At 33.6% G+C, this 25,605-nt stretch overlaps 1 protein-coding gene across 5 annotated transcripts in view; it reads right to left on the bottom strand.

Annotated features, from left to right (window-relative positions):
- Positions 1-21,334, bottom strand: part of LOC128992317 (transducin beta-like protein 2) — a 53,741-nt gene extending 32,407 nt beyond the window's left edge. The window contains exons 1-3 of one of the 5 annotated variants that reach the window (XM_054415826.1): positions 20,877-21,331; positions 14,916-15,131; positions 5,559-7,156 (exon numbers count right to left, since the gene is read on the bottom strand). In XM_054415826.1, the coding sequence (XP_054271801.1) occupies positions 5,880-7,156; positions 14,916-15,131; positions 20,877-21,009 (1,626 nt within the window). In that variant the 5' untranslated portion in view covers positions 21,010-21,331 and the 3' untranslated portion in view covers positions 5,559-5,879. Of the gene's footprint in view, positions 1-5,558; positions 7,157-14,915; positions 15,132-16,535; positions 16,626-16,662; positions 16,714-20,876 lie in introns of those variants that run through there. The other 4 variants (XM_054415835.1, XM_054415844.1, XM_054415854.1 and 1 more) reach the window with 4 other exon arrangements.
- Positions 21,335-25,605: the final 4,271 nt, after the last annotated feature.

Raw genomic sequence — 25,605 nt, 5'->3', positions numbered from 1 at the left:
CGCCATACATTTGAGCCTAGATGAATAAAAAAAAAAGAATTTCCTTTAGTAAATAGCGTTACATAGGTGTTCTAATGTTGAACATTAAGTATTTATCTACTTGCTGTAATCCATAAATTATACAAACATCGTTAAACTATTGACGAGATTCCTCGATGAGAGTTGAAAATTCAGTTTGAATAACACTCCTTATTCTGTATAAAAATTTAAACATTGGTTTTATAATTTAATCAGCTCCATTAGCTTTTGCACATTATACATCATTTTTTGTATAACGTATAAAAGTTCCTGGTCCTTTCAGATCTCTGTTCGGTATGTAGCCAGTAAATTTATCTAGTTATATTTAATTGGAACTAGTTTTTATACAGGGTTTTCTCCATTTCCCCGCTTTCTTGATTGAGGTATATACTAAACAACGTATGTTTTGTTTAGCTTGGATTTTAAAAGTGATGAATATCTTTTGTTTAGCCGTCGTAGAGCAGATACTTTCATCATCAAGGGCAAGGTTATCTGAGGAACATGCTCCAATTATTAAACAATATGAAACTCTGATACGAGTTAAAATCTATTACTTTAATACAAAGTTCATCTTTCACTTGCTGATGGTAGAATTTTGTTTTGATATTTTGCTATCTAAAAATTTCTTCACAAGAGATAAATTGTTAAGGAAAACAATAACAATAAAGTTTACTGAGTGTAACAGTTCAAATAGAAGTTTTGTCTACCTTTAAATGAAGTTTATATGGTATTTGAGAAAAAACTCATCTTCATAGGTAATAAAACTATTACTATTCCATTGCAAAGTGCTTAAATGGGAGGGAAGGGAGGTGGAAAAGACCCATGTTGCATTAACGACTGATTCAACGACAAGATTTAATAACTCTAGATGTAGAACTAATAGAACAAAATTATTTATTTAGAGATACAAGCCCTCATCAATGATACTAGACTAATTGGGGTTACAAGTTGTTCGGATTAACAGAAGTCTGCAAAAAAACTACATGTGGAAAAGCGGTAAATATTATGGGACTATTAGGGTACCCATAACCCCTTGTTTTATGAGACACCTCGATACAGAAAAAGGTGGAAAAGTGTATTTTTAATTTTTTAAATAGTAATCGACAGCACAAAACGGTAAACTATGCAACAAAACTGCACTTTAGTGGCTTATTCCAACTTATCTGTTTGAAACTTTTACCTACTGCTGTCAAATGGCTGTCAGGATAAGACGAAGGTACCTTATTGGAAATCAGGACAGTAAAAATGTTAGCACAGCTTTGGCGTACTTGAGAAAGAATTGAATGTAAGGGTGAATGTGATGTGATGCTGTTTGTAGACACACACGCAGAGCCCAACAAATATGAAAACAATTCAATTCATCAAAATATTAAAACCCAAAATATGGGATTTAAAATTGTTGGTCTCTTTAGTTTGTTGAATAAAACAATGGGTGATTAACTCATAGATACAATCAAAATAGAAAAATTTTGAAAAACATTAACACTAGAGATTAACACTTAATATTATATTCTTTGACTAACAGAAAAAAAGCTTGATTGCAGCTCACTCTGTGATAGGCTAGTTGAATAAATTTTTAGAAATATTTAACTCAAAGTAATATTTAATAATTAAATGTCTACTTCAGTATAGACGAATTAACATTTTTGTAGTATACGCTGAGATTTTTCCTTAAGATAATATCCATCGATCAACGGTATCAACAAGTTTGAGTAGGTTTTTACATTTCGGCCTTGTAATGAGGCTGGCAACTCTTTGGCTACTCTCCAATCTGTTGACTAAGTCGTAGTTCTTCCTGTTTTCTTATCTAATCCCCTTTGAGCTCTAAGTTGATAAGGGAAAGTATTGTTGGCCTTAACACATCTAGATATCAAGCATAGCGTGATGTTTTCAATTTTTTTAACAAGCTGATTTCAAAATTCGGAAATGATAAACTAATAATTTTGGATATCAAAACAAAACACAACAGCAATACCAAAAAGCAGAACAGTTATTTGACTGCCATAGTGTTCTAGGATAAAAGCTCATGTCAACACAATCAAACGATGGCGTTAAAAAAAAACAGTACAGATGACAACTGTTCCTTCCTACGATTTAAATTATTAAAAAAATTGTGTGTACTTAAAAAGCTTATACTTTTTAGTACTAAAAGCCACAAAATTCAAAGGAAGGCTATTTAAAAACTTCTATCAGTTTACTATAAATTTAACTGTTGTTTTCGGATATCATTCATTGTAAATAACCTATGATCAAGTACCTTTACCAAGTTAAAATTTAAGAAAGTAAGAACAAGGATAGAATTCAATTCAGTTTTCTTTCTTACAATCAAAATTGAATTCCTATTCTTCCGTCAAATTGTATTCTCTAACCTATTCTTTCTTTATAAAATTAGTTCCTGATCCTCAGGTTTAATGTATCTGATTAACTTTTTGTTTCAGTTTAAAATAAATAAATAATTTTAAAATTGTTTCTTGAATTAACCATAGTTTTTTCTTGTGGTAATTCTACAACCCACAGTATTTTTGAAATATTTTGTAAAGGTCTCCTCTATTATCAAGTGCAATATTATGAAGTATTATCAATTTATATTGTTACTATTCTATATTGAACCATTGGAGCTTATAATGTTGAAACAGTGTATGAACTCAAATGTCTCCATTTTATAATATCCTTCTGCATCATTCCGGGATCAACAATTGTCCTATTTATATTCCTTCAGGATTCCCTACTTGTCTTCCTGTCAAGTACCAAGATATTGCTGCCATAACACGGTTAGTTCTAAAACGATTGCACGCTGTGAGGAAAAGCTTCAACTCGTCTTTCAGCAAATAAGAACCTTAGCGTGGTTTATATTACAGCTACAATCGTGGCCGAGCAACCTTCATTTAGCAGCAATCTCCATGATCATGCAGCCTAACCTGGTGATGATTGCCTCATTGAATAATTACACAGACCTACAATTACTTGAATCTATTTACGAGGATACAACCTCATAACGAGCTGAAGCTGCAATTGCTTTATTCACGATTGCCTTCCTCCGTTGTGATAAGTAGAGACGCTAATGTCGTTAATAAACATTAATTACATAAGTAAACAAGTAATTTGAATGAACATTACATAGGTAGGACTTTTGGAAAAAAATTATTGCTAGGGTTAAAAATTAAAGTTTATCCACATTTAATACTTTAATACTTTCTTATGAAATGGCGACCATACAATGTAGGTATTTTAAGCCAAGTATGAATGGAGATGAGTGTAGGTTTGACAATATTATTTTTCAATTTAAAGAATTTTATCTAACTCATCACAATTCCCTGAACATTCTCTGAATTTATAATTTATCATAATTGCACGTTTTGATGGAATACGAATTTTCCGATTAGTCTATAAACCAAAACAGCTTTTTAATATTTTTGAAATGTGGATTCTATTATATTAACTATAATTATTTAATTATTTGTCTAAATTGATGAAAACATTTCAGTTAATATTTCAACTGACCAGAATCTTACCAGAATTCTTGATTTTGATCCTGCTAAATCTTAATGATTTAGCAGGTATATAGGCCTCAGGACAAACTTTAACTAGTAGATGCGAACGAAATACAAATAATACTATTGTCGTTGATAGATAGCCGAATACAGCCAGCACCCTTCCGTGTTGGGTTTAAGTGTGCTCTCCAACAGCCGCCTGAAGATTTCACATTCAATTTAGGACTGATGGATAATCACTGCATAAGCTGTTGATTTTGGAAGACAAGGAGGCGGGTAGGACTACATCGGAAACAGAAGATATGGGAGATGGGCCATTATGAAACGCAGTTTGTAACAGGTCATGGACAACTTTAAGGCGAATTTGCCAAGATTTCACATGGTGGAAGAGGAAGTATGTAGATGTGAAGAAATAAAAACCACGAGTCACATATTTATAAATTGTTCACTTCAAGAGACAAATAGGAGAGAACAGGAATAAGTCTTGGTTAAGATAGGTCTAGAGATGAGAAAATAAAACATGATGAGTGACAAGGAAACAATTGAGACGTTTAGAAAAGTAGCTACGGAAATAGGAAAAACCAGGAATACATTCAGGCGTTCAAATTTAAAAAAAGAAACAAACAAAAACTAAGAAACAAAATGAATGAAAACTTGCCAATGAAGGGGAGAGGAAAGGTTAGAGCGAATCTCAAGGATCCCTATCGCTCAGGGCGGATTCCACATATGGGAAGGGAGTCGTGCTGTTAGGCTTTTGGACACATAATGTGTCTGGAAACCTAATGCGGCTATGAGTAAGGCTTTTTCTAGAAAACACTATACACAATAAATGTTGATTATATCGATCTGTTATGTACATCTTGGGTATTTCCATAATCTTTGAGTCGAGTCTTTTAAAGTCATCAGAAATTATTACCGTTATTCGTTTTAAAATAACGCCTGTAATACTAAGCAATTGCTCGAATTTGAGCAACATGTACACTAGTTTCTCTTATTTAATTAAACTGTTTAAGTACTTCTCCTCATTGGTTTCAAAAACGATCTATAACTGATTAACAGACATTTTAAAATATTTTGAGGTGTTTACTTAACATTTTCCCTAAAGTTAGAAGTTAGATTTACCTTAAATTGTTGTTATCAGCATTGAAGGTCGTACAAAGTCGTCTTATCACTGCAGCAGACTCACACTTTACACATTACATATAAACTCTTACTTACTTTGAAGGTTTAGCAGGAAAACCATATTTTAAATGAAACTCACTACAAATTAGACTCAGAAATGGTTTGAAGGTAAAAGCCAACCCTTTGAATGTTAATTTACAAAGTTAAGTTAAGTTTAATTCATTATTGGCAATACATCAGTAATGTAAAGGGAATGTTAAATTTATTAACAGTTACTATAAATTCTTTAACGGCAATTCATTTGTGTGTGGATAATATTTAGGAACCAAATAATCGGTAAATATTTAACATTTCAAATTGCAGAAGTAGGCCTAATATAAAAGTCTTTTTAACTTGAAATGAAACAAAATAATTAAAAGGCCGGGCAAATCAAACTATGCATATTTATCCACTAATCCAAATGTTACGTGTTTACAAAAATAAGACTAAAAAATTGTAGTTTATTCTCAACTACAATTTATTCAAATGATTTTAAATGTTATAAATATCAAATGAACAAAAATCATTAGTCTAAAAAAAACGGAAATAAAAATATTTTAATAAAAATAAAATAAAAAATATATTATAGGGTATAATTGTACTTTTTTAACATGTCATATTAAAACTTCAATGAACTAACTAGCAACATTGTATGACAAAGTATTCCTTACAGATAAAAAGAATCACAATTAACTAGCCTACAATGGTTTGGAAATTTCACCTTAATTTTGCTTGTTTACAACATTTTACAAAACTTAATTTTTATTTAATTGCAGATTAAGGATATTTTTTCTTCAAATGTGGTAAAAGGTTTTATTGTTGGATTTTATTTAAATTATTAGGGCCTGATATGAAAAACAATTCGGGTTGTAAATAATAAAAATTAGATCAATCTTTGTAAGATTTTTTATCAAATTTCCCAGTACAAAAGTAAACACAGCAGTCGCCAGCAACAAAGTTGTTACATCTTTCTCAAACCAAACTTCAAAACACAAAGTCAAAACTTACTTCAAAATCAACGCCCCAAATAAAAAATACTTAAACCTTACCAAAAAATCGGTAAGTCACTATCTTATGAACAGCCTCGTACAAAAGTATCCGTATACGAAACTAAAAGGAACTAGTAAAAAATGCACTAGATGAAAATCAGCGAGTCCGTAAACGAATGAGTGAAATCGCAAGATGAAAACTTAACCTAACCTAAACTAATCACGCACTAAACACCGCTTGAAAGTCTTTTTGTATCCTATACAACATGAGACCAATACAAGTCCTCGCGTCTTCACAACTGTCGTGTCCGCTCGAACTGTTTTGTATCGAGGTTTTAAGAACGAACACCGCGAGACTCTTTAACGAACGTCTGTAAGGCAGACCGAAGTGATGAGGGAAGATGATGGAAGTGTCGACACAAGTAGTGTGGATCATCTTCAACGCTCTGAGATCATTGTCGAGCCCGTGACCGATGAGGATCGTGTCTGCCTTGATGAAACCCATCAAGTCGTTCTGCACTTCTCGTAGCGTCTTCGCACATTTGCCGTTGCTGTAGTCTTTCGCTGAGACGCCAGAGAAACGTGTGTTGTAGTCGATGATGTCGGACTCTGGTCGCACCAGAGAGTCGTAGACCAGTTTTCCGTCACGTGCCACCACAGTGACTCTGGCCAACTCCAGCCCCGTCGTCGTGTAACACATCTCGCAGTCCAGCCCGTAAATGCCTGGCAGTTCGTCCGGAGGAGGATTCTTGCGTGGCCGAGTTCTTACGAACCCCTCCAGTGGACCGTTCATCCCCACACAGATTCCGCTCCAGACGTGTAACTTCCCCGAGGCACACCCCTTCGAGTACGGGTTACCTCTGCAGCAAGTGTAGTGAAGGGGGTGCTCCTTATTAGGATGAAGCTTTCCCCAGTGGTATGAACAATGCTCGTTCGACAGATACTCGCCTTTGTTCGTAACGAAGAACTCTTTCGAGCATCTTACACACCTACGTTCTTCCGCCCTCGTTTCCTGTGGTTCCCGGAAGATCTTGGGTCTCCCGTAGATTTGTTTGTAGTCGTACGAATTGTCAATCAGTGAGTTGATGTAAAAGGAGTTGTTCTCTTTGGGGATGAACTCCCTTGCGTTGACGTCAAAGCCAGGTCTGTGGGTCGGTCTGGGGTCTGACGCTTTGTAGATCATCGCTCGGCCGGGGTACAGCGAACTCTCCACCGGGAAACCCAACTCCAACAATTGCGCAGGACCCAATGTGTAGTTCCTCAGACAGTTGTACAACTCGTACTCTGAGTAACTGTTGAGCGCCTGCAGCTGTTTTGACATCTCAGATGGAGTTTTCTGCCGCTGTTGTCGCATCACTTCCTTCTTCTTCACTGTTCCTGGCGAGCCATCGTCTTTTCTCGTCCGGTTTTTCTTCTGTCGTCGACTCAGCGGTTGTGTTCGTGGATTATTCTCCTTATTGCCCTCACTTCCACTCGAAGTTCCGCTACTGCCATCTGCTAGCCAACACAAGCAACTTAAGTCTTACTCTACCAATAGAGTTGAAGGTTAAATTAGAATTTTAGTTTGAGGAAAATCATAATGTAGTAAAAATAATTGTTGACAAAATATCATAAACGCAAATAAAGTTCCTTTTTACAATTTATCTAATTTTTAAATTGAAAAGTATAGCAGGTAAAAAGGGTTTAAATTTGTCAATAATTAAATTTTGATGAAAGTTTATGATCGTCACTTGGATTAAAACCCAATGCTTATCAGAAAGATTTTACTCAAAAAAAAAGGGTTTACTAAACACCTACTAGGCCTATTGGTTTTACAATTTAAACAATGACAATTTGACGATGCAAGGAGACACTATTAGGGTTAAAGAGATACTGCAGATTTTGTTTAAATTTTAGATATGTTTTAAACTTAACTATCCATCACAAATACAGTATGAATTTAAAAAGATTAAGTCAACATAGAATATAGACATCCTTAAATTTTATAATATCATCCATGAGGAATTTGTGATTTGGTATTTATAATTAAGTAGTTACCTAACATATCTTATTACCTGAAAATAATTAACATTAAGCCTATGTGTTTTTGTAGACAGGTGTTTTTTTAATTATTAAATGAAAAATCTTCGGCTAAGTTAGGATTCATGTAGCAGACTTATTTTATAAAAGTTTTTGGTGTTTACACTTGCTATTAGTGATTAAATGCCATTTTATGAGATAAACTTTGAAAATCGTAATTAGACAGATGAGGAAAATAAACTGGCTACATAATTTCAAGCTAATTGTCTACCTCTTGACAAGGCCTGACCAATAGAACAGCTGATGGCAGTTGAGTGAACTACGCTGAAGAATTGAAAACGAAAATAACTATAACACATGGCCCAGATGTACAGAAATTGTTTGTTAACGATTAACATACTACGATATACCACACGTGCACGCAGTCAGAAGCATTCGCTTCACATGGATTACGAGTTGAGTCAAGTGCATAATAGGCTTACCTACAATAATTTTTACTAATATTTTTTGAATTTTATTTCCCTCCTTTAATGCTAAATTGTTTAGGTTAATTCTAATTTGTGAGTTAATTACTGTAAAATTTATTCTTACTGTAAAATCTATTCTTACTGTAAAATTTATACTTACTGTAAAATTTATTCTTACTGTAAACTTTATTCTTACTGTAAAATTTATTCTTACTGTAAAATTTATTCTTACTGTAAAATTTATTCTTACTGTAAAATTTATTCTTACTGTAAATACCTTAATGTCTCTTAAAGCTCAACGTGGTTTAGGTTTGTGACAGTAATTTGTTTTTATGAGGGTACGGTATTTCTTCCCTTAAAACATCACGATCACGGATCCCCAAAGGTTTTTAAATTTTGAACTAACACTCAGCAGCAGTATAGGGATTGTTACGTGTGTTTACATCCATTTAACAAAAGTTTAAATTTTTTAGGACTGTGTAGTAAATTTAAATCAATTTTTTAAACACAGTCAACTCCACTGTGTGTACATTTATGATGCCTATGTCTTCAAACTATTAGACTAGACTGAAATAAACGTTACCAGCGCTGAACTTGTTGTTACGATACAAAAATACGCCAGAGCTTTACAACCTAGTGTACGGATTTAGAAAAACTTGCAAGTACTCAAAAATGCTGTTACAACTGTTACAACAATATATCGTAGGCCTACATGTATCATACAGTGCATTTAATTTGCTTGAAATTTTTCACAGCCTATCCTAATAAATAGCTAAGCCTAATAAACGAATAAACTAACCCAACCACAGACAACTAGTTAGGCTATGTATAACAAATAATAAGAAAGACATTAAATCAAGTTTTCAAGAGCCTAATAGCAATGAACCAAATAAACCACCAACCTAACCTAACCACCGTCAAACTATAACCAAACATTGCTTGGAATTAAATCAAACCAACAACAGATCTGTTTTAATAATTTACAGTGAATTTCAAATTTTTCAAAGCCTAGAAGCTATAACATTAATGAACCAATAAAAATGCTTAAGTTTTAGCCTAAAATATTTAGGCCCTAACATATTTTTTTCAATAAAAATGCGTAAAGTTTTAGCCTAACATATTTTTTTACTGCAGCATGTCAACCAGTGTAGGCTGTTTCTAATTACATCCGTGGTGAATGTGATCGGCTAATCACACGGTGCCAACGACATTACACTGTCAACACATCTGCATCGGTAGCCGCAGTTTGGCTTTACGCCAGCATGTGTGAGAGACCAAGGCTAGATCACCGCAATGATACAAAGTAGCGTTAATTATGTTACCGCACATCAGCTGAGTTACTGTAATCTCCCCTCTGACGATATATTAGTGTTTCCTAGTTGGCAACTCTGTTTACGATTGCATTACTCCTAGTTTAAACTTGTCTGCCTACGTTTGAAATGCTAAATTCGGAAAGTAATGCCCTCGGTTACTTTGGTTAAAAATATAGTTTAATTAAATGTTTTTATAAGTCTTAGTTATTTATTTCAGACTATTTCTCAATAACATTTCCTAAGTAGCAGGTGACAAATGGAAGTTTTCTTAAATTTTCCTACGATAAAAATACTTTATGAACCTAAATTTTCAGTATAAGTTTTTAGCCATATATGCCAATGCTTGTAGCCCTATGGTACCTACAAACTTTAAAACTATCGTCTAACTATGACGATGCCAATATTTTATATACTGACAGAATAAAAATAATTAACTTTTTTTGGAAGAAATACAAAGAATGCCAACTTTGTTCAACTTTCTGGTACAGAATACTATTTTGAAAGTTGTTGTCGTTGGGAAAGCTTTAAAGATTAATATAAGCTGCCAGACTCATGAGTATTCTGAATAGCGCAAGAATCTGAGAATCCCCAAAACTAATTTAGAAAAGTGAAAGCTCTGTGTTTTGTAATCCAGCCACATGGTCAATATTTAATCTACTCACAGCACATTGGGAAAAAACTGTCAATTCAACGTAATTAGGCAACTAAACATTTTTTATTACAAGTGAGCCTAAATTAACAAAATGTTCAAAGAAATAAAAAATAGCAAAAACTACTCTAACTTGTTTGGAAGGTTTAATTTATGTTACCTCTGTTTTGGATTTGTAAAATGTAAATAAGTATTATATTCAACCAAGATATAAAAATGAACAGACTCACGTTTTGTCGAGATGTTTAAATGAAGTGATCTCAGGAAGAAAAATAACAAACAACTCACTAAATTTTATCTACTTAATCCTCAACACTCAATAGAACCTAACATGATAAGAAATCTAGTGATAGTTTCACCTTAGCAATGGATTTACAGTTGAAAAGATACATTTTAAAAATTAAATTTGAAATATTATTTTTTAGTCTGTTTATTAGCTTAAAATCCACTGAGTGACTTGCCTGAATCTAAAGTATACTCCTTCCCTTCTGTTGACTAACCCTAATTACATCATTAGCAAATTCAATTTGATGTAAAGTTATTTATAGTTTGAGTCTAAAATAAAATTTTGAATTTTCCCGATAGTTAACAAGCAACTTATGACAAATTGATTTACCCTCTATAGCCAATATGGGAGACAACTTATTGAGTTATAATATTAATTAAAATTATTTACTAGCATTATACAAATTTTATTATAACACCAAACATTACTACAAACCTTTAAATCGCAACAACAACTGGTTCCCAATTGGAACCACCTCAAGTAAAATTACACCCAAGAGATAACATGGATTGATGGCAGAGCAGACCATTGTGAAACATTGAACCCGAGACACAAACACAAAACCAGTTTGGAAATGTTTTCCGTTTGTCCGTGAGAAAACCAAGGCGAGCCGCATGGTAAATAAAAACACGAGAAGTGCAACAGTAGCGAAAGGGTCAAGAAACAGCTGACACATGGAAACCGACACGTTCTGACGAGGTGAAGGTTGTAGAGTATCAACGGGAATGTAGGCCACAGAAGATGATACCAGATTTGGAAATAACCAGGAGAAATCATAGGTGAAATTAGGTCTAGGACTCAGGGTGTTAGGACCAAATCTCTTTATTTACAGGTTTAATTTTGCATTTAGTGGTCTAAATTGTTTTTTTCTTATTTCAAATTAGTTTTTTAGTGAGCGATTATTGAAATTAAAGGCTAGGTTCAAAGGGGAATTCGTAGGAAAATTGATTGTTACAAAGAGTTTTAGATATATTTAATAGTTGAACCAAATAATTGTTGATTGAAAAAGTGCTTGGCATAATTTAAGAAATCTATTATTGGCATATAATATTGGTAATATTTTTTATTTCACTTAACTACAACATTTGTGGGATTGAACTTCTCAAGCAATGAATAGGACAACAGTATTTTTTTATGTCTAGGTAAGGCATGGTTTTCAAATCTCAATAATACTCTTACTTATGATGATATACAAAATAACAAAATTCTAATATAAGAAAAAAGAAAGAAGGATCTTAATTCAATAGAGAAGAGACACAAAATAATTCTAGCACCGTAATTAGTATTTTACAGCAAAAACAAATTTGAACTCAGGTTATTACATGTATTACAAAACTGAATTTTGTCAAAATTTACAAGAAAGGGGGTGACAAACTAATTTAACAACATATGGCAGGTTGAATTTCAAATACCTTTCCTTGACTGAGTGTAAAAATAGCAAAGTTGTCTACTAAACATTGTTTTGCCACAAGGTAAGTTTCCACACCGTACTAATGAGTCTTCAATAAAGTGTATAATTCACCCACGGCTGAATTTCTCTATCAGTGTGTGCATTTAATGATTAGAAAGTAGAAAACTATCCATTATAGTGTTGTAAACACTTAAAATTTAGCATTACAAAATATGTCCACATATTTATTGACTCTAAGTAAGCTTTCTAGACTATTTTTACCTTCTTTGTACATTAAATTTTTACTGTCAGCTGTTTGTTCTTTAAACGTGCTTTTGGAACTCATCTGCAGGATTATTACAAATAGATAACTATTATTCAGTAAACCCCTCAATAGTAGTAAGTTTGCTTGATCCGAACAGCCATTTGAGAAGCAGTATATAAAATAGTTAGCAGTGCCGCCCTTAACTACTAGGTATTGTAGATATTTTTAACACATAACTACTGTTTATCCAAAAGGGTTTTTTCTGTTTCATACAAAAGGGTACTCAAACAATCTAGGAATACTGCTACCTTACTTTGTGTAAGAATCATTCAATTCAATCCAAACGTTCATTAAAACAACCTAATTCGGTACCAATTAATGGGAATTAACTAAATGTCCGACTTTCATAAACGCAAAAAATTGAATAGTGAAAGGTTAGTTGTGATAAGACTATATTTTGAACCAATTCGTCCACCGACATTCTTAGCGCGTAATTTGTTCAAGTTAATGGATATAGTTTCAAACAAACAAAACCTAGGCTAATAAACCCATGGCTAACTAGTAAGTAACAACCGAGATAATATTGTTTACTAATCTCTGACTAACACCATGAAGTGAGATGACAGAGTCAAAATGGAACTAGTTAACAAACATGACATCATTGCCATAAGTACTAGCGTAAAGAGCAATTAATTTATACACGTGCGCAATTAGATCTGAACGCAGTTTGCTCTTAAACGTTTTAGAACAAACAATTTTCTCTCTATAGCATGGAGGACGACAACATTCATTCACAACATCCATCACAATTCGTCACAATTAAATGACAATTATGATGGTTCAATTCTTCCGCAACCACACACATTGCTTGCTAACATTCTAAAACAATGTCGTCTGCGTAAGAAAAAAGAATTCACCTTAAAAGGTTTATACTGGAAAGCGTTAGGGTATTTATTACTCGTAATTAGAATTGACTCAAGATAGCTTTCATAGGAGATGTGTGTTGCTTACAAGTGTTTGAAGGAATCTTAATACTTAGTAATTTTCTGTGTTTTCTGAATCCATACCAAAAATTTTAATTTGAGAATTAATAATTAAATGGCCTGTGTAAAAAATTTAGTCATTTTCTCTGATTTGAGAAAAATGTTGTTGGATTGTCTAATTTAAAACTATGTCGTTACCTAATACAACCCAGAAATTGTGTGAATAATGACTATTATTGGACAGCCTTAAGTGCATGAATAAACTTAATCTGTTCAAAATAAACTCAATGAAACAACACTTTAATAATACTTTTGTTGAACAAATTATTGATGAAGGCTAACCAATATCTTTGATTGAGTGGTCAAATTTAGATAAACATGTTATTTATGTATAAGGTGAAAAGTTAGAGATCTGCAGCAACTGGCAGTTGTATTTCACTATGAGTAAATTAATGTATGAATGAATTATTAGCACTTAATGCGGGTAATTAAGTTAATTGGCAATTTTTCAGGTTTTGTATGAGTTTATTTTTTTACTACTATCTATTAACATGGAATTTTTAAGATTCAATCTACTTGAAATAAGTTCTTATTTAGTGTTTGTTCTTTAAGTTATCTCTAACTTTTTAGTTTATTTTACAGTTTTAAAGCCATAGTGATTTTGTGTGGACAATAACATCTAAATAATATTTTTAAATGTCAAAAGTACAGTAGGTATTCATTTAAAGTAGGCCCTACTTAGTTTGTATTCAAAATAGTTATGTGATATTAATCAACTTGGGTTACTTAATATTTTAATAATAAAAAAGCGCAATCAACAAAAGCGATAAGGCTAAACACCGTAATGCCCGAGGTAAAATCCATCGACATTACGTACAGCCAATCACAACAAAAGCTTAACCTCATTCCCTCTAAGCTAAAAACAACTCACATTTAGAACAGAGTGAAAACAAGGCCGCGAGTAGCAAAGTTAATATCGAAAGTTACCAAACAGACGCTAACTAAAGTGACAAATCCGCTTTCCAGTGCCACCTACTTACTAGTCCACTGACAGGCAGAAATAACCACGGACTTACAACCGTTTACAACTGACTACACCCATTTGGTCTTATCAGAACTGAGAATAAACATGATTCACTTCTGTCACAGATAAAGATGTGCTTGCTGACAAACACCAGTTCACTCTAAACTCTTTAAAATTCTGAGAAGTCGAAAGTTTGCAAGTGAACAAATTAGTCAGAATCGGAGCTTTTGATTATTTTTTACTTATACCTAGCTGGGTAACAACAATCATAAAATTGAAATATAAATTCCTATGCTGATTCACTACTCCAGTGGTATTTTTGTTACTTATGTTTCGGTCAGTTTTAATTTTTGCATGTGATGTAGGCCTAAGTTACTGCTGTTAAACAAAGTTATTTTTGAAGGAATTCCGTTAAGGTTGGTCCTAAGGAAGGGTAAATCCTCCAACAAATTAAACTTCTTTTGATTAGAATTCAAAAAATAATTATTTTAAATTCTGCAATAAAATTGATAATCGCAAGGGACGTAATGCTTCAGCTAAATTATTACGAGTAGATTATTACAACTAAATTATTACACCTAAATGTTAAGTTTTCGAGTTTCAGTCTAATTGTATAAATTTTAGATTTAAAAAAATCTAAGTCGCATCTGGTGGTTTAAATTTATGTGATCTTTCATATTGAAATTCATCTTTATTCCCAAAGTTAATTAAGTAATAGTTCACCCTTGTTTAGGCTATTTCCTTCAAAATTTGTCAATTAGCCCGGGCTTTTAAAAAAGGCATAAATTGCGTTTTTTTGCCACACATGCTTAGCTACATGTTTAAATACCTAAGATTGAGTTTCCGAACACAAACATTACCTTCTGCGCAGGTGACGAGAAATTTTCCGTTGGAGCTGAAGTCAAGGTCCGTGACATGGCCCGAGTGACCTTTCAAACTGGAAACCATCCATTGATGGGTGAAAGTTTGTTTAGACAACTTCTGATTCCATTTCTCTGGTTTCTTCTTGGTCTTGACTGTTGTCTGGTCGCTCGAAGTAACTTTGGTCACTTGCGACCGTTCCTCACTCGACACACCTGCAAAAAAGTAAAAGTCAAGTATGGTAACTAATTGAGAAGAATGCAGTCAATAAATTGTCTACCGGTAGCACAATGAATTGGTTAGGCCTATAATGTTTTTTTTAAATCAAATTCTTTTAAATTCTTGCCGTCTGACTTGTTACCGTTTTTGTTACCGTTCCTTGTTGTACCGTTTCTTGTCATTTGACTTCTCGGTTGAAGCATTAGAGATTCCTACCAGCTGATCTAGTACAAAAAGTTTTTATGGCTTTATCGACTTAACTTTTTAAGCTGAGAATTTTGTAAAAGGCCAAAAGTGAATTCCTGTAAGCGTATTGTATTGCAACCTAAAAAATGCTAGTCAGGGGAATAAAACTTAATTTGTAAAGTACATATGGGTACCAGGTATCGGTAGGTTGATGTTAAAAGAGTCAAAATACTACGACAAATTTCAATAATAATTTAAAAGCAATTAGGCCTACCTACACTGTGAAATATCAAATGAAAACCGATTTTAAGGGAACAAAGTCACCGGTATTCTTATCATGCGCTCAAGTTGCACCTACAGGTGATGGATGATTTTTACAATAAAAATTAAATTCTACGAAGTAGTTTATAAAAAAAGTTATTGTTTGATTTGACGCACAAACTAACTCATATTGGTTGTAGGCTAATATTTTTTAAATGATCCACTAATAAGTTAGGTACCGTAGCACACAATTAAATTTTGATTACGGTAAAAATTTGACATAATCTTCATTTACCTAGTAAACTATAGTGCGTTCAAACAGCCGTGGCACCTGAGGGATTAGGAGGCCCCAAGGGTTTCCATGGGGTGTCCTAATCGTCAGGTGCCACGGCTGTTTGAACGGAGTATAAAAGTAATCCATTCAAATTTTAAACATTTGCTAAATTTGGGTAAGTGCCCTACTATTTTGGGTACCTAATATTCATATCAATGATGTTTGACATAAAATGTAGTTTCGGACCATTTGTAAAAAGAAAGATTAACCTTGAATGATGTGTTCTAGCATCAAAATGTTAACTGAACTATAAAATCCTAAATTATAGGTTAATACCTATATAAGGTTATTCTGAAAACTATTCAATGATTAGGGCCTATCGCAAAATAATCCAAACATAATACCTATCCTACTGATATATTCCACTAAAAGTAAAAGAAATTAATTAACTAACTACCGTTCTGGTAAGAATTTTTACCACTTAGTATCTGGTATTAAAATAAATTGTGTTTATTTATAGAAAATCAAATTATACAAGAGCACAATTAATTGTGTGCTAGGTCAAACTACTGCATTTTTTATGTGTTACACCTTATATGAGAACTGGAAATTAAAATTAACTATCTACACACTACTTACTACAACATTTTAAACTTTCAACACCCTAATCACAGCTTACCCATAGTCTGAGTACCTATAACACCCCCACAATGGGGTTCACAGAAACATACACCACTAGACACAGAATGAGAATGGCTAGAAAATGGAATAGCACACCTATCAAGACAAATAAACAAAGACACTACCTCCTTGAACAAACAACAACATGGCTGATGCACTATCACTAGTAGTCTGGTTGGCTACACTAGTGTGGACTGGAACTGAATGATGAAACTAGTCAGTGACATGAGGTAGTTGTATACAGTGTGAGTCATAAGTGATACAGTCATCAACAGTGCTGCTAACCCAGTTAGGGAACAAAGAGTTTGGGAACAAAGACTGGGTTAAAGGTTTAGAGATAAGGGGATGACATGTGTCCAGAATGCATTGTGCAACTTTTACAGATTACGGTTTGAGAATGTATAGGCTGTTGGCTGTTTTATCCTATTTTCTAGCAGTTAGTACCTATTTAATACTGTATATTGTTAGTGGGCCTATAACAAATTATTTATTTTATTCAATTGATTTGTTTAAATAAAATACAGGCTTTTAATTAAAAGGTGTAGGAATTCCAAATAAAATATTATCACTGAAATTGAATAGTTAACCGGTACCGAATTATGCACTAAAATAAACAAAAATCTATTGTTTAACTTTTAACGTTCAATCTATATCATTTAAGCCCTTATTATATCGGATGGATACAATTTTGTTTGTTTTAATGTCAATATTTAATTAAAAAGGTACTAGGTAGTATTTAAAGTCATAACGGATTGGGATCCAAGTTTTCCTAAGTTTAATTAAGTTTTACCATCAAATGTGTCAAAAGAATAGATGAGTAAAACAAAAATATGTCCAATCTAAAATAATCCAAACTTACTCCCACCCTTCCGCACTATCTGCTAAATAAAAGGATTTACGATACCAAAGTTTATTTTACAACTCTCTAAAGGAATAAAATATATAACAAAATATAGTAAATAAAAATATAGCCTACCTACTGTAGGATGTTCTTATTGTTTATGGTGTTAAAAGGTATCCCAAAATTAGAATTCATAGCCGGTAGAAAAGGTGAGAATGAGAATCGATAATTAATTAATACAACTTCACAGTAAATACTTTGTCATGTTCTGTGTTATTACTTAATTAGAATTATTATTAGTGAAAATCTGCTCTGTCTTATTTCTAATAATCACTCACTAAAGCTTTTTAAGATGTTTGTTTAAACATTATTAAAATCAGCAATTTCAGTCATGACTTGGCTTTAATGGAAACAGATTAAGCAGTTTTTACGTTTGCATGAAGTTGCATTGACTGAAGAATAACTTGGACAAAGTATTTTAAACCTGACTGTCCATATCGTTAAAGATAAAAATTCATTCCCGAAAATATTTCGATTTGGCTTAAAAAAGGATGGTTTTACAGAAAAGCTAAGGTGTTTTATTGTACCAAGATTTATACATTTAAACTTGTAAAACATAAATCCAGAGTTTTAAGTTGAGTTTTCTAAAGAAATAAAAAAATATGTTTAGTTAACAATTTCTTTTGAACTGCAAATAAAATTAGCTTATATTAGAAATCAATCAAATATTGACCAGCATATTACATAAAGTTTTATAACCAGAACTGTTTTTGAATTTTCGGCACTGAATAGATTTAACAACTGACTTTTCTTCATCTGTAATTACCGAAGAACTGTTGTTTCTCCATACCTCACTAAACATGATTTAATATGGTACCCAAAGTACCACTTTTAACCGTTTATTGCTCACCAAGTAAATGGGTTTTCCGCAAATAAGATTAAGATTTACGAGTATGATGTTGCTCATATGGCGAATGAGGTGTATGAGTAACACGAATGCAAACCGAGTTGAGTACGGCAATAAATGTATTTTCAGTTTATGACTACAAAACAGCAAGCTAATATTCCATCTGCATTGCATTAGGCACTCGGTGCTGGTTATAACGTATAACTTGCAAAACATTTTTTCAAAGATTTATGTACTTTGACATTTTGGCAGATTTTATGTTCCTTAACAATTTGGGATTAAGGACAAACAGTAACTTATTTTATTTTAAGTAACTTACCGGTAACGAAAAATATTTTGAATAGAAATTAACCTTGTCTCTTAGGCATTTTATATATGATTGAATAAATAGATACCCAAGTCATCTATATAGGTTCCTAACCCCTTAGAGGGAAAAGCAAATGTAGAAATTTGTTTTATCGAAATTTAAAATTTGATCATATTAAGACAAATTCCTGAAATCCGTCATTTACAGGATACAGACCAAGGATTGTACTTGGATACCAGGATTTGTTGCTACTGCCAAAAAACTTGTATCTTTGAAGCCTATTATTGAAGGGATTTTTGATCTGATGTAATTGGTAATTTTTTTTATTCGCAGGAATGTGAAGGGCTGTATTAATTTTAATGAGCACCGGTACTTGCGGACCAGACAGATTCGATCATGATAACAAAATGTTATGGGGTTTTTAAAATGTTTCAAAATCTTTGCTTGGCCGGCAGTTTTGCTGAGGCGAGGCGGCGTGGGTATTGTTTTAGGTTTATTCAGGTAAGTTAAATCTTAATCTTAAATTGGCCTGGCTGGTCAAGCCGAAAGCAAATGAAAAAGTGTGATATATGGATGTTAAATATTCTACTTCATTCATGGTTAAATCTGTTATTAAAAATTATAAATCCTTGTAATCACGTGTAACTTAGTCCATATACCGGTTCCTAACAAGTTGGCTAAAGAACATAAAAATATAACTCTTATGCCTATCGGTACCTCAAAACATGTCAATATCCTGTAAAAAAATATTAATTGCGCCCTCTAAATTATTTGATTGATCCAAAAGGACTTAGTTTGAAGTAAGTTACGTACCTGATTAAGAGGTTACATATGGCCAAGTAAATTTGCCTAGGCCTATACAAAATAAAACTAGTCGTTTGTAAACCACTTAGGCTACCTGTTCTAGGAATTATTGCTAGACGGATTAGAACTGCCTATAGAGAAAAGGTGTTATAATAAAAGAGAAAACCAATGGCAAAGAAAACTGTTGAAGAATATTTACAGCAATAGGCCCTAAACAAATTTATCCATGTATTTGCATCAAGCCAGTTGAATTTGCATTACTTATTTGATTGTAGAGTCCATACTCTACTGCTTAAGTATGATCAGAAGTAAAGAAGAATTCAAGAATATTGTAAGAAGACTCCTAAAAACAAGTGGTGAAAGATATTAGTTTCCCTTAAGAGCATTAATTGGATGGTTCGTCTTTGCTCCGTTTGATAACGTTTCCTTTGCTTCTTGACGTAAGAAAAAGGATCTTATAAACTAATATGACATGCCTAGATTAGGGTATCCTTATGTAACACCGCAGAGATCTTATCCCACAGAGAAAAACTTTGAATGCAGTTAGTAAGTATTAAGTAAGTAGTTACAGTACCGTATGTAAGTTAACATATGATAAATTGTATCCACCTGTCTCTATCTTAAGTTAGCCAAATTAGGGCCTATTCAAATGAAGGTAGGCTTTTAAGTTATTCATGATAGAGTTTGGATTCAAGGAATACAAGGAGGTCTCAGCGTTTGAAGTCAAGAAAGTTGTAAGTTAGTTAAATGATGTCATATTAAACATTAAAGTTGGGATCTAAGTGGGAAACAAGTACAATTTTGATTAACAGTAAGAAGAAAACTAAAGAGTACTTTCTTGTGTTCTTCCGCAAACCATTAGGCCAAGAAACAAAACCAGCTAAGCAAAGATATGTTTCTCACTAGCCTATTATGACAAGTAAGATAATCCTCTCAGATTTAAAGACCTAAATCTAGATTAATATGCTAAATCTTCTAAATGGGACTAATATTAATGGGATGGTTAAGGTAAGGGGCTTAAGAATAACCTCCAACTTTCCAAACACTTAAGCTGTAGGCCCACCTAACCTAGACCCTATTATTCTAACTCAACTAGATGAATGATAACATCATAACATTAAATTTATGAATTGTGCTCAGATGTGGAAAATATTTATTCCAAATTTAAAACAAGGGATCGTGATTGTAAGTCAATCGTAATTGGTTGAGTTAAAAGTCTGACTACCAAGTTATGGCCTAGTTTGATGAAGAATCAAAGCTTATTTACAACCTAAACCGGCGAACATAACCTCAACATTAAAGACATAGTAAACACGAAGACTCTCTCATAAAATATGGCAATCCATACTTGAGCTAATACTTGAGGAATATGATTGAAGTCAGTAATAACAATTAGTACTGAACCTCTGAAGCCATTAGAAAGTAGTTTCGAGTATAAGTTAAAATCCACACTAATACTATGCTTAAAAGTTAACCTTACTTTTTACGGGTTCTTCTTTCTGAGACTTAAATAAATTCGATATGTACACAATCACTAAAACGGTCGCACCCAATATCAGGGTGATTATAAAAATTGGAAAATCAGTAATTGCACTCACGAGAAACTCCACCATAGTGAAATAATTGAAAATTACTATCACGAAAACACTCCGATTCACTCACGCACTTCACCACACACGAGGTTACTGCTGTCTGTATAAATGGCGGGAACTGAATTGCTGATCAGCTGCGGGCTCGTTGATACAGTAGGCAGTGAGTGAGAGATGTTTGTTGAAGCATTGTCCGCTGGGCACCGCTGTTGTAGAACACACTATTAAAGTTGTAGTACACATCACCGACGTGGGGGACAACTGTCAGGGTCTAAATCTAGCGCTGAACTCCTTCCTCTCTTAATCTCGCTGACGAAGTGAACCTTTAGCCGCCAGCACATGCAGTGGCTCCCCTCTACACCTCTTGACTCACTTTCCGACCCTCTGACGTCACGATGGCGGGGATCCCCTCCCATGTTCACGCACCGCATTCTTCTCGCTCGCATTTCCTTGGAAACGCCGGTCTTGGCCGGAATCCCGTAGCCTCTGGGGATAGTGACAGATACACGTCATTTGAGCGGCAATCTGGCAATAGCAAACTGCATAATCACAGTTTTTCCCCCTGAAACTTACCAAACGATTTACTTGCAACTCTGAGCAGCAAAAAGGTCTGCGTTGTTTGCCATTTGATTGACGCTCGTTAGTATTCAAATGATTTTAGTAATTATACCTATGTTTCTTTACACTCATAGAACTTGTATAAGTTACATATTAAAATATGCTTAGTGAGTAATCAATTTTAAGCTCTCCTATAATATTCTAAAAGTTCTACGACGATCATACAAAAATCAAAGTTTTTAAATCCTAAAATTACTCAGCAACCACATATTTCTCTGGGACGATAAACAAGGATCGTCAATCAAATATCAAAGTAGTTTTACAGTACTGATACATTAGGTACGTTAAATATATTTCTACAAATTGAATAAATATTTAGTAGTAAGAAATTTAAAAAAACCCCTGGAACATAACAAGGTTATAGTCAATAATGTAATATCAATACTGTACCTACCTTTTTTTTAATAGGATAACAAATTCTCTTCAATCGCCAAGCCAAGGTCTTTCTTCTTCTTCCACAGCCTTCTCGATGGTGTTGACACTCAGATTTCTCAGAAAGTGTATTTTATCACATTATGACGTAACAAATCTCAACTTTCACTCAACCTCTTTTTCTGAACTCATTAAATTTTTTTCACTGAATGAGGAAATGCCAGTTTCAAGTTATATATAGGTCTTGACATTTTAGTTAGTTAGATAATGTATTGTTTTATCTTACTGAATAAATAATTCAAAATTGAAAATACACATTCAAGTATAATTAATGTACATAGATACTTTAGCAAACACACTTTAACGTATAAGTTGTTACCAAGTTATTTCAATTAGGCTATTAAAAATGAACTTCGGCCTAGTATTCATTTTGTAAACACGTATTTCAAATGGTTTTATATTATTAAAAACAATATAAACGTATAAAATAGTAATATTTATTGTGTTTTATATTTTAATGCTGAGCTGCAATGAATAAATGTTATACTTGATTTTCAATTATTATACAGGATATGAGGTCAATGAATAAATCAGTTACCATAACATTTTGTTTATTATTCAAACTACAATATCAAAAGTATAAAATTGTCATAATATTAACAAATTGTTTCTTATTTGTTACATTATAACATTGTGATTTGAAACTTATTCAATTCTACTTGAAACTATTCACTACTATATCTAACATCGTTATAAAATAATTATTTATTCTATGCTACAATAAAAAGTTATTAACATATTTGGTCAGACTATATTCTTGGACGGACAACTACGGAAGCAAGTGTTATCTGAAGGTCTACTACATACATATCATATTTGTTAACTTTAAAACATAAGTGACAGTAACAGTACAAGATTCTGCGAAATTAAAAATTTTTCTAATAGAAAACTCCACTCTATGGAGATGTAAGTATAAATAGTGAGATCAAAAACGAATTGTGTATTCCTTACATGAGATACACAACATGAGATTCATACATACATGAGATAATTTAAAATATGGCTGGTTTGTACCCATCGTATTTTATAGTACCAAAGCTATATCAAAATTAAAATTAAAATTACAAAACTTATATGGCTCCACATAACATTGGCAACATAATTATATAATTCTTTATCCTTCAAGTAAATTAAAATCTAAATTTAAAATTGGATAAAAAAGGAATGCTTAAACTACTCATCGTTTCAAAGACTTAATACGAGTAACAAACTTGAGGAAAATTAAGAATTGACCACGGGCAATACAAAAATCCATTTTAAATATTCACGTATTTGTCATTTTTAGTATCCAGTATGATAAAGCTAGCAAAATTATATTTTAAAAGCATTATAGCTCTAGGTAAAATTCCAAAAATATGGCAACTCTTCATTATTCAAATCAATTACAATCTAAATCTAATTCGGATTAAAAACAAATTGGTTAACTAATGACTACTCTAAAGACTTCATACGAAGTATCTACACACTTTGGCAAATTGAGGATCGACTAGGGAATACAAATATTCTTTTTGGTAAAACTTCCCGAGGAGAGTGTTCATCTACTCGTACTTCTCGACCTTTCTTCGAAGATAGTTGTGAACCTTTTCAATGACGAGGGCCAACGCAGCTTTAGCATCTTCTGCCGGATCGTGACCTTGACCAGATTCCTGAATTCTCCTTCCAAGGACCTCCCACGCTAGATTCTTCAGCGACCGTCGCACCGGAAACCCTTTAGGATGCGGATACAAGATGGCCGAGTCCACCACTAGATGATGTATTATTTTCAATACCCTCAAATCATTCTCTAGACCGTGGCCGACTATTATGGTTTGTGAGTTCATATGGCTGTTGAGGACCTTGCGGAGATGTTTAAACGTTATCTTTTTCTCAGTGAGATATTTCTCTTGGGTGATTCCAGAAAATCTTGAGTTGAAATCGACGATTTCGTATTGGGTCTGAACTAGAGTTTTGAATATGAGGCATCCAAAGATGTCCAGCAAGGCCACGCTGGCTACTTCCATTCCGGACAAGGTGTACACCATCTCGCAGTCCAGAGCGACAATACTGAGTTTAGGAGTTCCTTCGAGTTTGGTGAACCCTCTCAACTCATTCTCCCCTGCATTCAGCCCGCTCCAAACGTGTTGTTGACTTTGAGTGCATCCTTTAGACTGCGCGAGTCCACCGCAACACTCATAACTCTCTGACCGCAATTTCGCCCAATGGTACCGACAAGATTCTTTAGTGTAATAAGAGAAATTGCTTTTATTTATGTAGAAGCTTTTTTCGCATCGAGCACATATTTTTTCACACCATCTCGTTTCTCTGATGTTATGAACGATTTTCCCCGCATTAGGATTGTGTACGATCGTCACGTTGGGATTGGTCGGGCTTTCAACAGGATACCCGTGTTTTTTCAACGCCTCCAGGTTAGGAATGAACAATGCCACTTGGTCGTACACTTTAGAGTTTGCCGAGTCAATGACATCACTAGAGCGTTTCATAGGTTCTTGGTTCACTTCAAGCTCTGTTTTTACTTCTATTACATTTATTAAATTGTGCGTTATCACCTCATCATCGGACGTACATTCTTGCTTAATTTGCACGGGCGCATTTACTTCCACTTCTTCATCGTCGGATTCAATTTCAATAATTCTAGCTGGAGAATTTTCAACTGCGTCCGATGTAAGATCAATGAAGTGAATCACTAATGGCATGTTTCCTGCCGAAGTTGATGGAGCATTAAGAGCGTCTGCTTGGAACAAATGACTTGGTTGGTAGCCTGCGTATTGAAAAACTGTGTTTGGAACGAGAGACGGTCCTTGAGGTGTAGCTTGATCTTCATGTGGTTGAGCTGACGTTGATGGGCGGGATGTCATTTGCTCAGCCCCACTGGAAGGGGTGTCACAGTTGTTTTGCTGCCCAACATTGGCTGCTTCGATTCTGTTCTTCTTGGGCTGCTGGACATTTTCGAACTGGCCTTCTGCTCCATCTGAAAACAGAAAGATGTTCTTCTACAACAGAATTTTCAAAATTGTAGGCATCTAACAAGTTGAAGGAAATCAAGGAGTCAAGGGTAATACGGTTGGACTCGAGGAAGGATAGTGAATATTCCAAAATGTTAACAAAGGGTGTAAAATATTCTCCCTCAGAGTAGCATTGGAAATCATAAAAGTGTAATTTTGATACCTCAGATACGTGTACCGGTAATCATGAAAAATCTTCATGTCAGTACTATGAACGTCTAATAAATATTTGACTGTTCAAACTTGTCATCCTTGGAGGTAGGCTCTGGTCCGAAACCGTTTCACATTACTTAAAACTAATCCTAGAGAGTCGCTTCATTTTCACTTAGATCAAATCCATTGGCGGGATTTGAGCCCCGGAGCCCCCTGGACTGAATTACCGTTCTCTACCACTAGGGTCGCCTAATATTGTGTTACTTTTATATCAGGAAACTCTTCAACGCATAGCTTTCCTACCTCAATCAGGCTACGATTATCAATCAATCAATTCAATAAATGAGGTTGAAAATTCAACAGAAGGAAATCAGCTGTTAAATCACAATTCACATTTAAACCCATTGTAAAGCAA

This window comes from Macrosteles quadrilineatus, unplaced genomic scaffold (genome assembly GCF_028750875.1).
Source record: "Macrosteles quadrilineatus isolate MER2022 unplaced genomic scaffold, UCM_ALF_1.0 Scaffold_1__1_contigs__length_201487025, whole genome shotgun sequence".
In the NCBI taxonomy this organism is placed as follows: domain Eukaryota; kingdom Metazoa; phylum Arthropoda; class Insecta; order Hemiptera; family Cicadellidae; genus Macrosteles; species Macrosteles quadrilineatus.
This window is presented reverse-complemented; position numbering and strand designations above follow the sequence as displayed.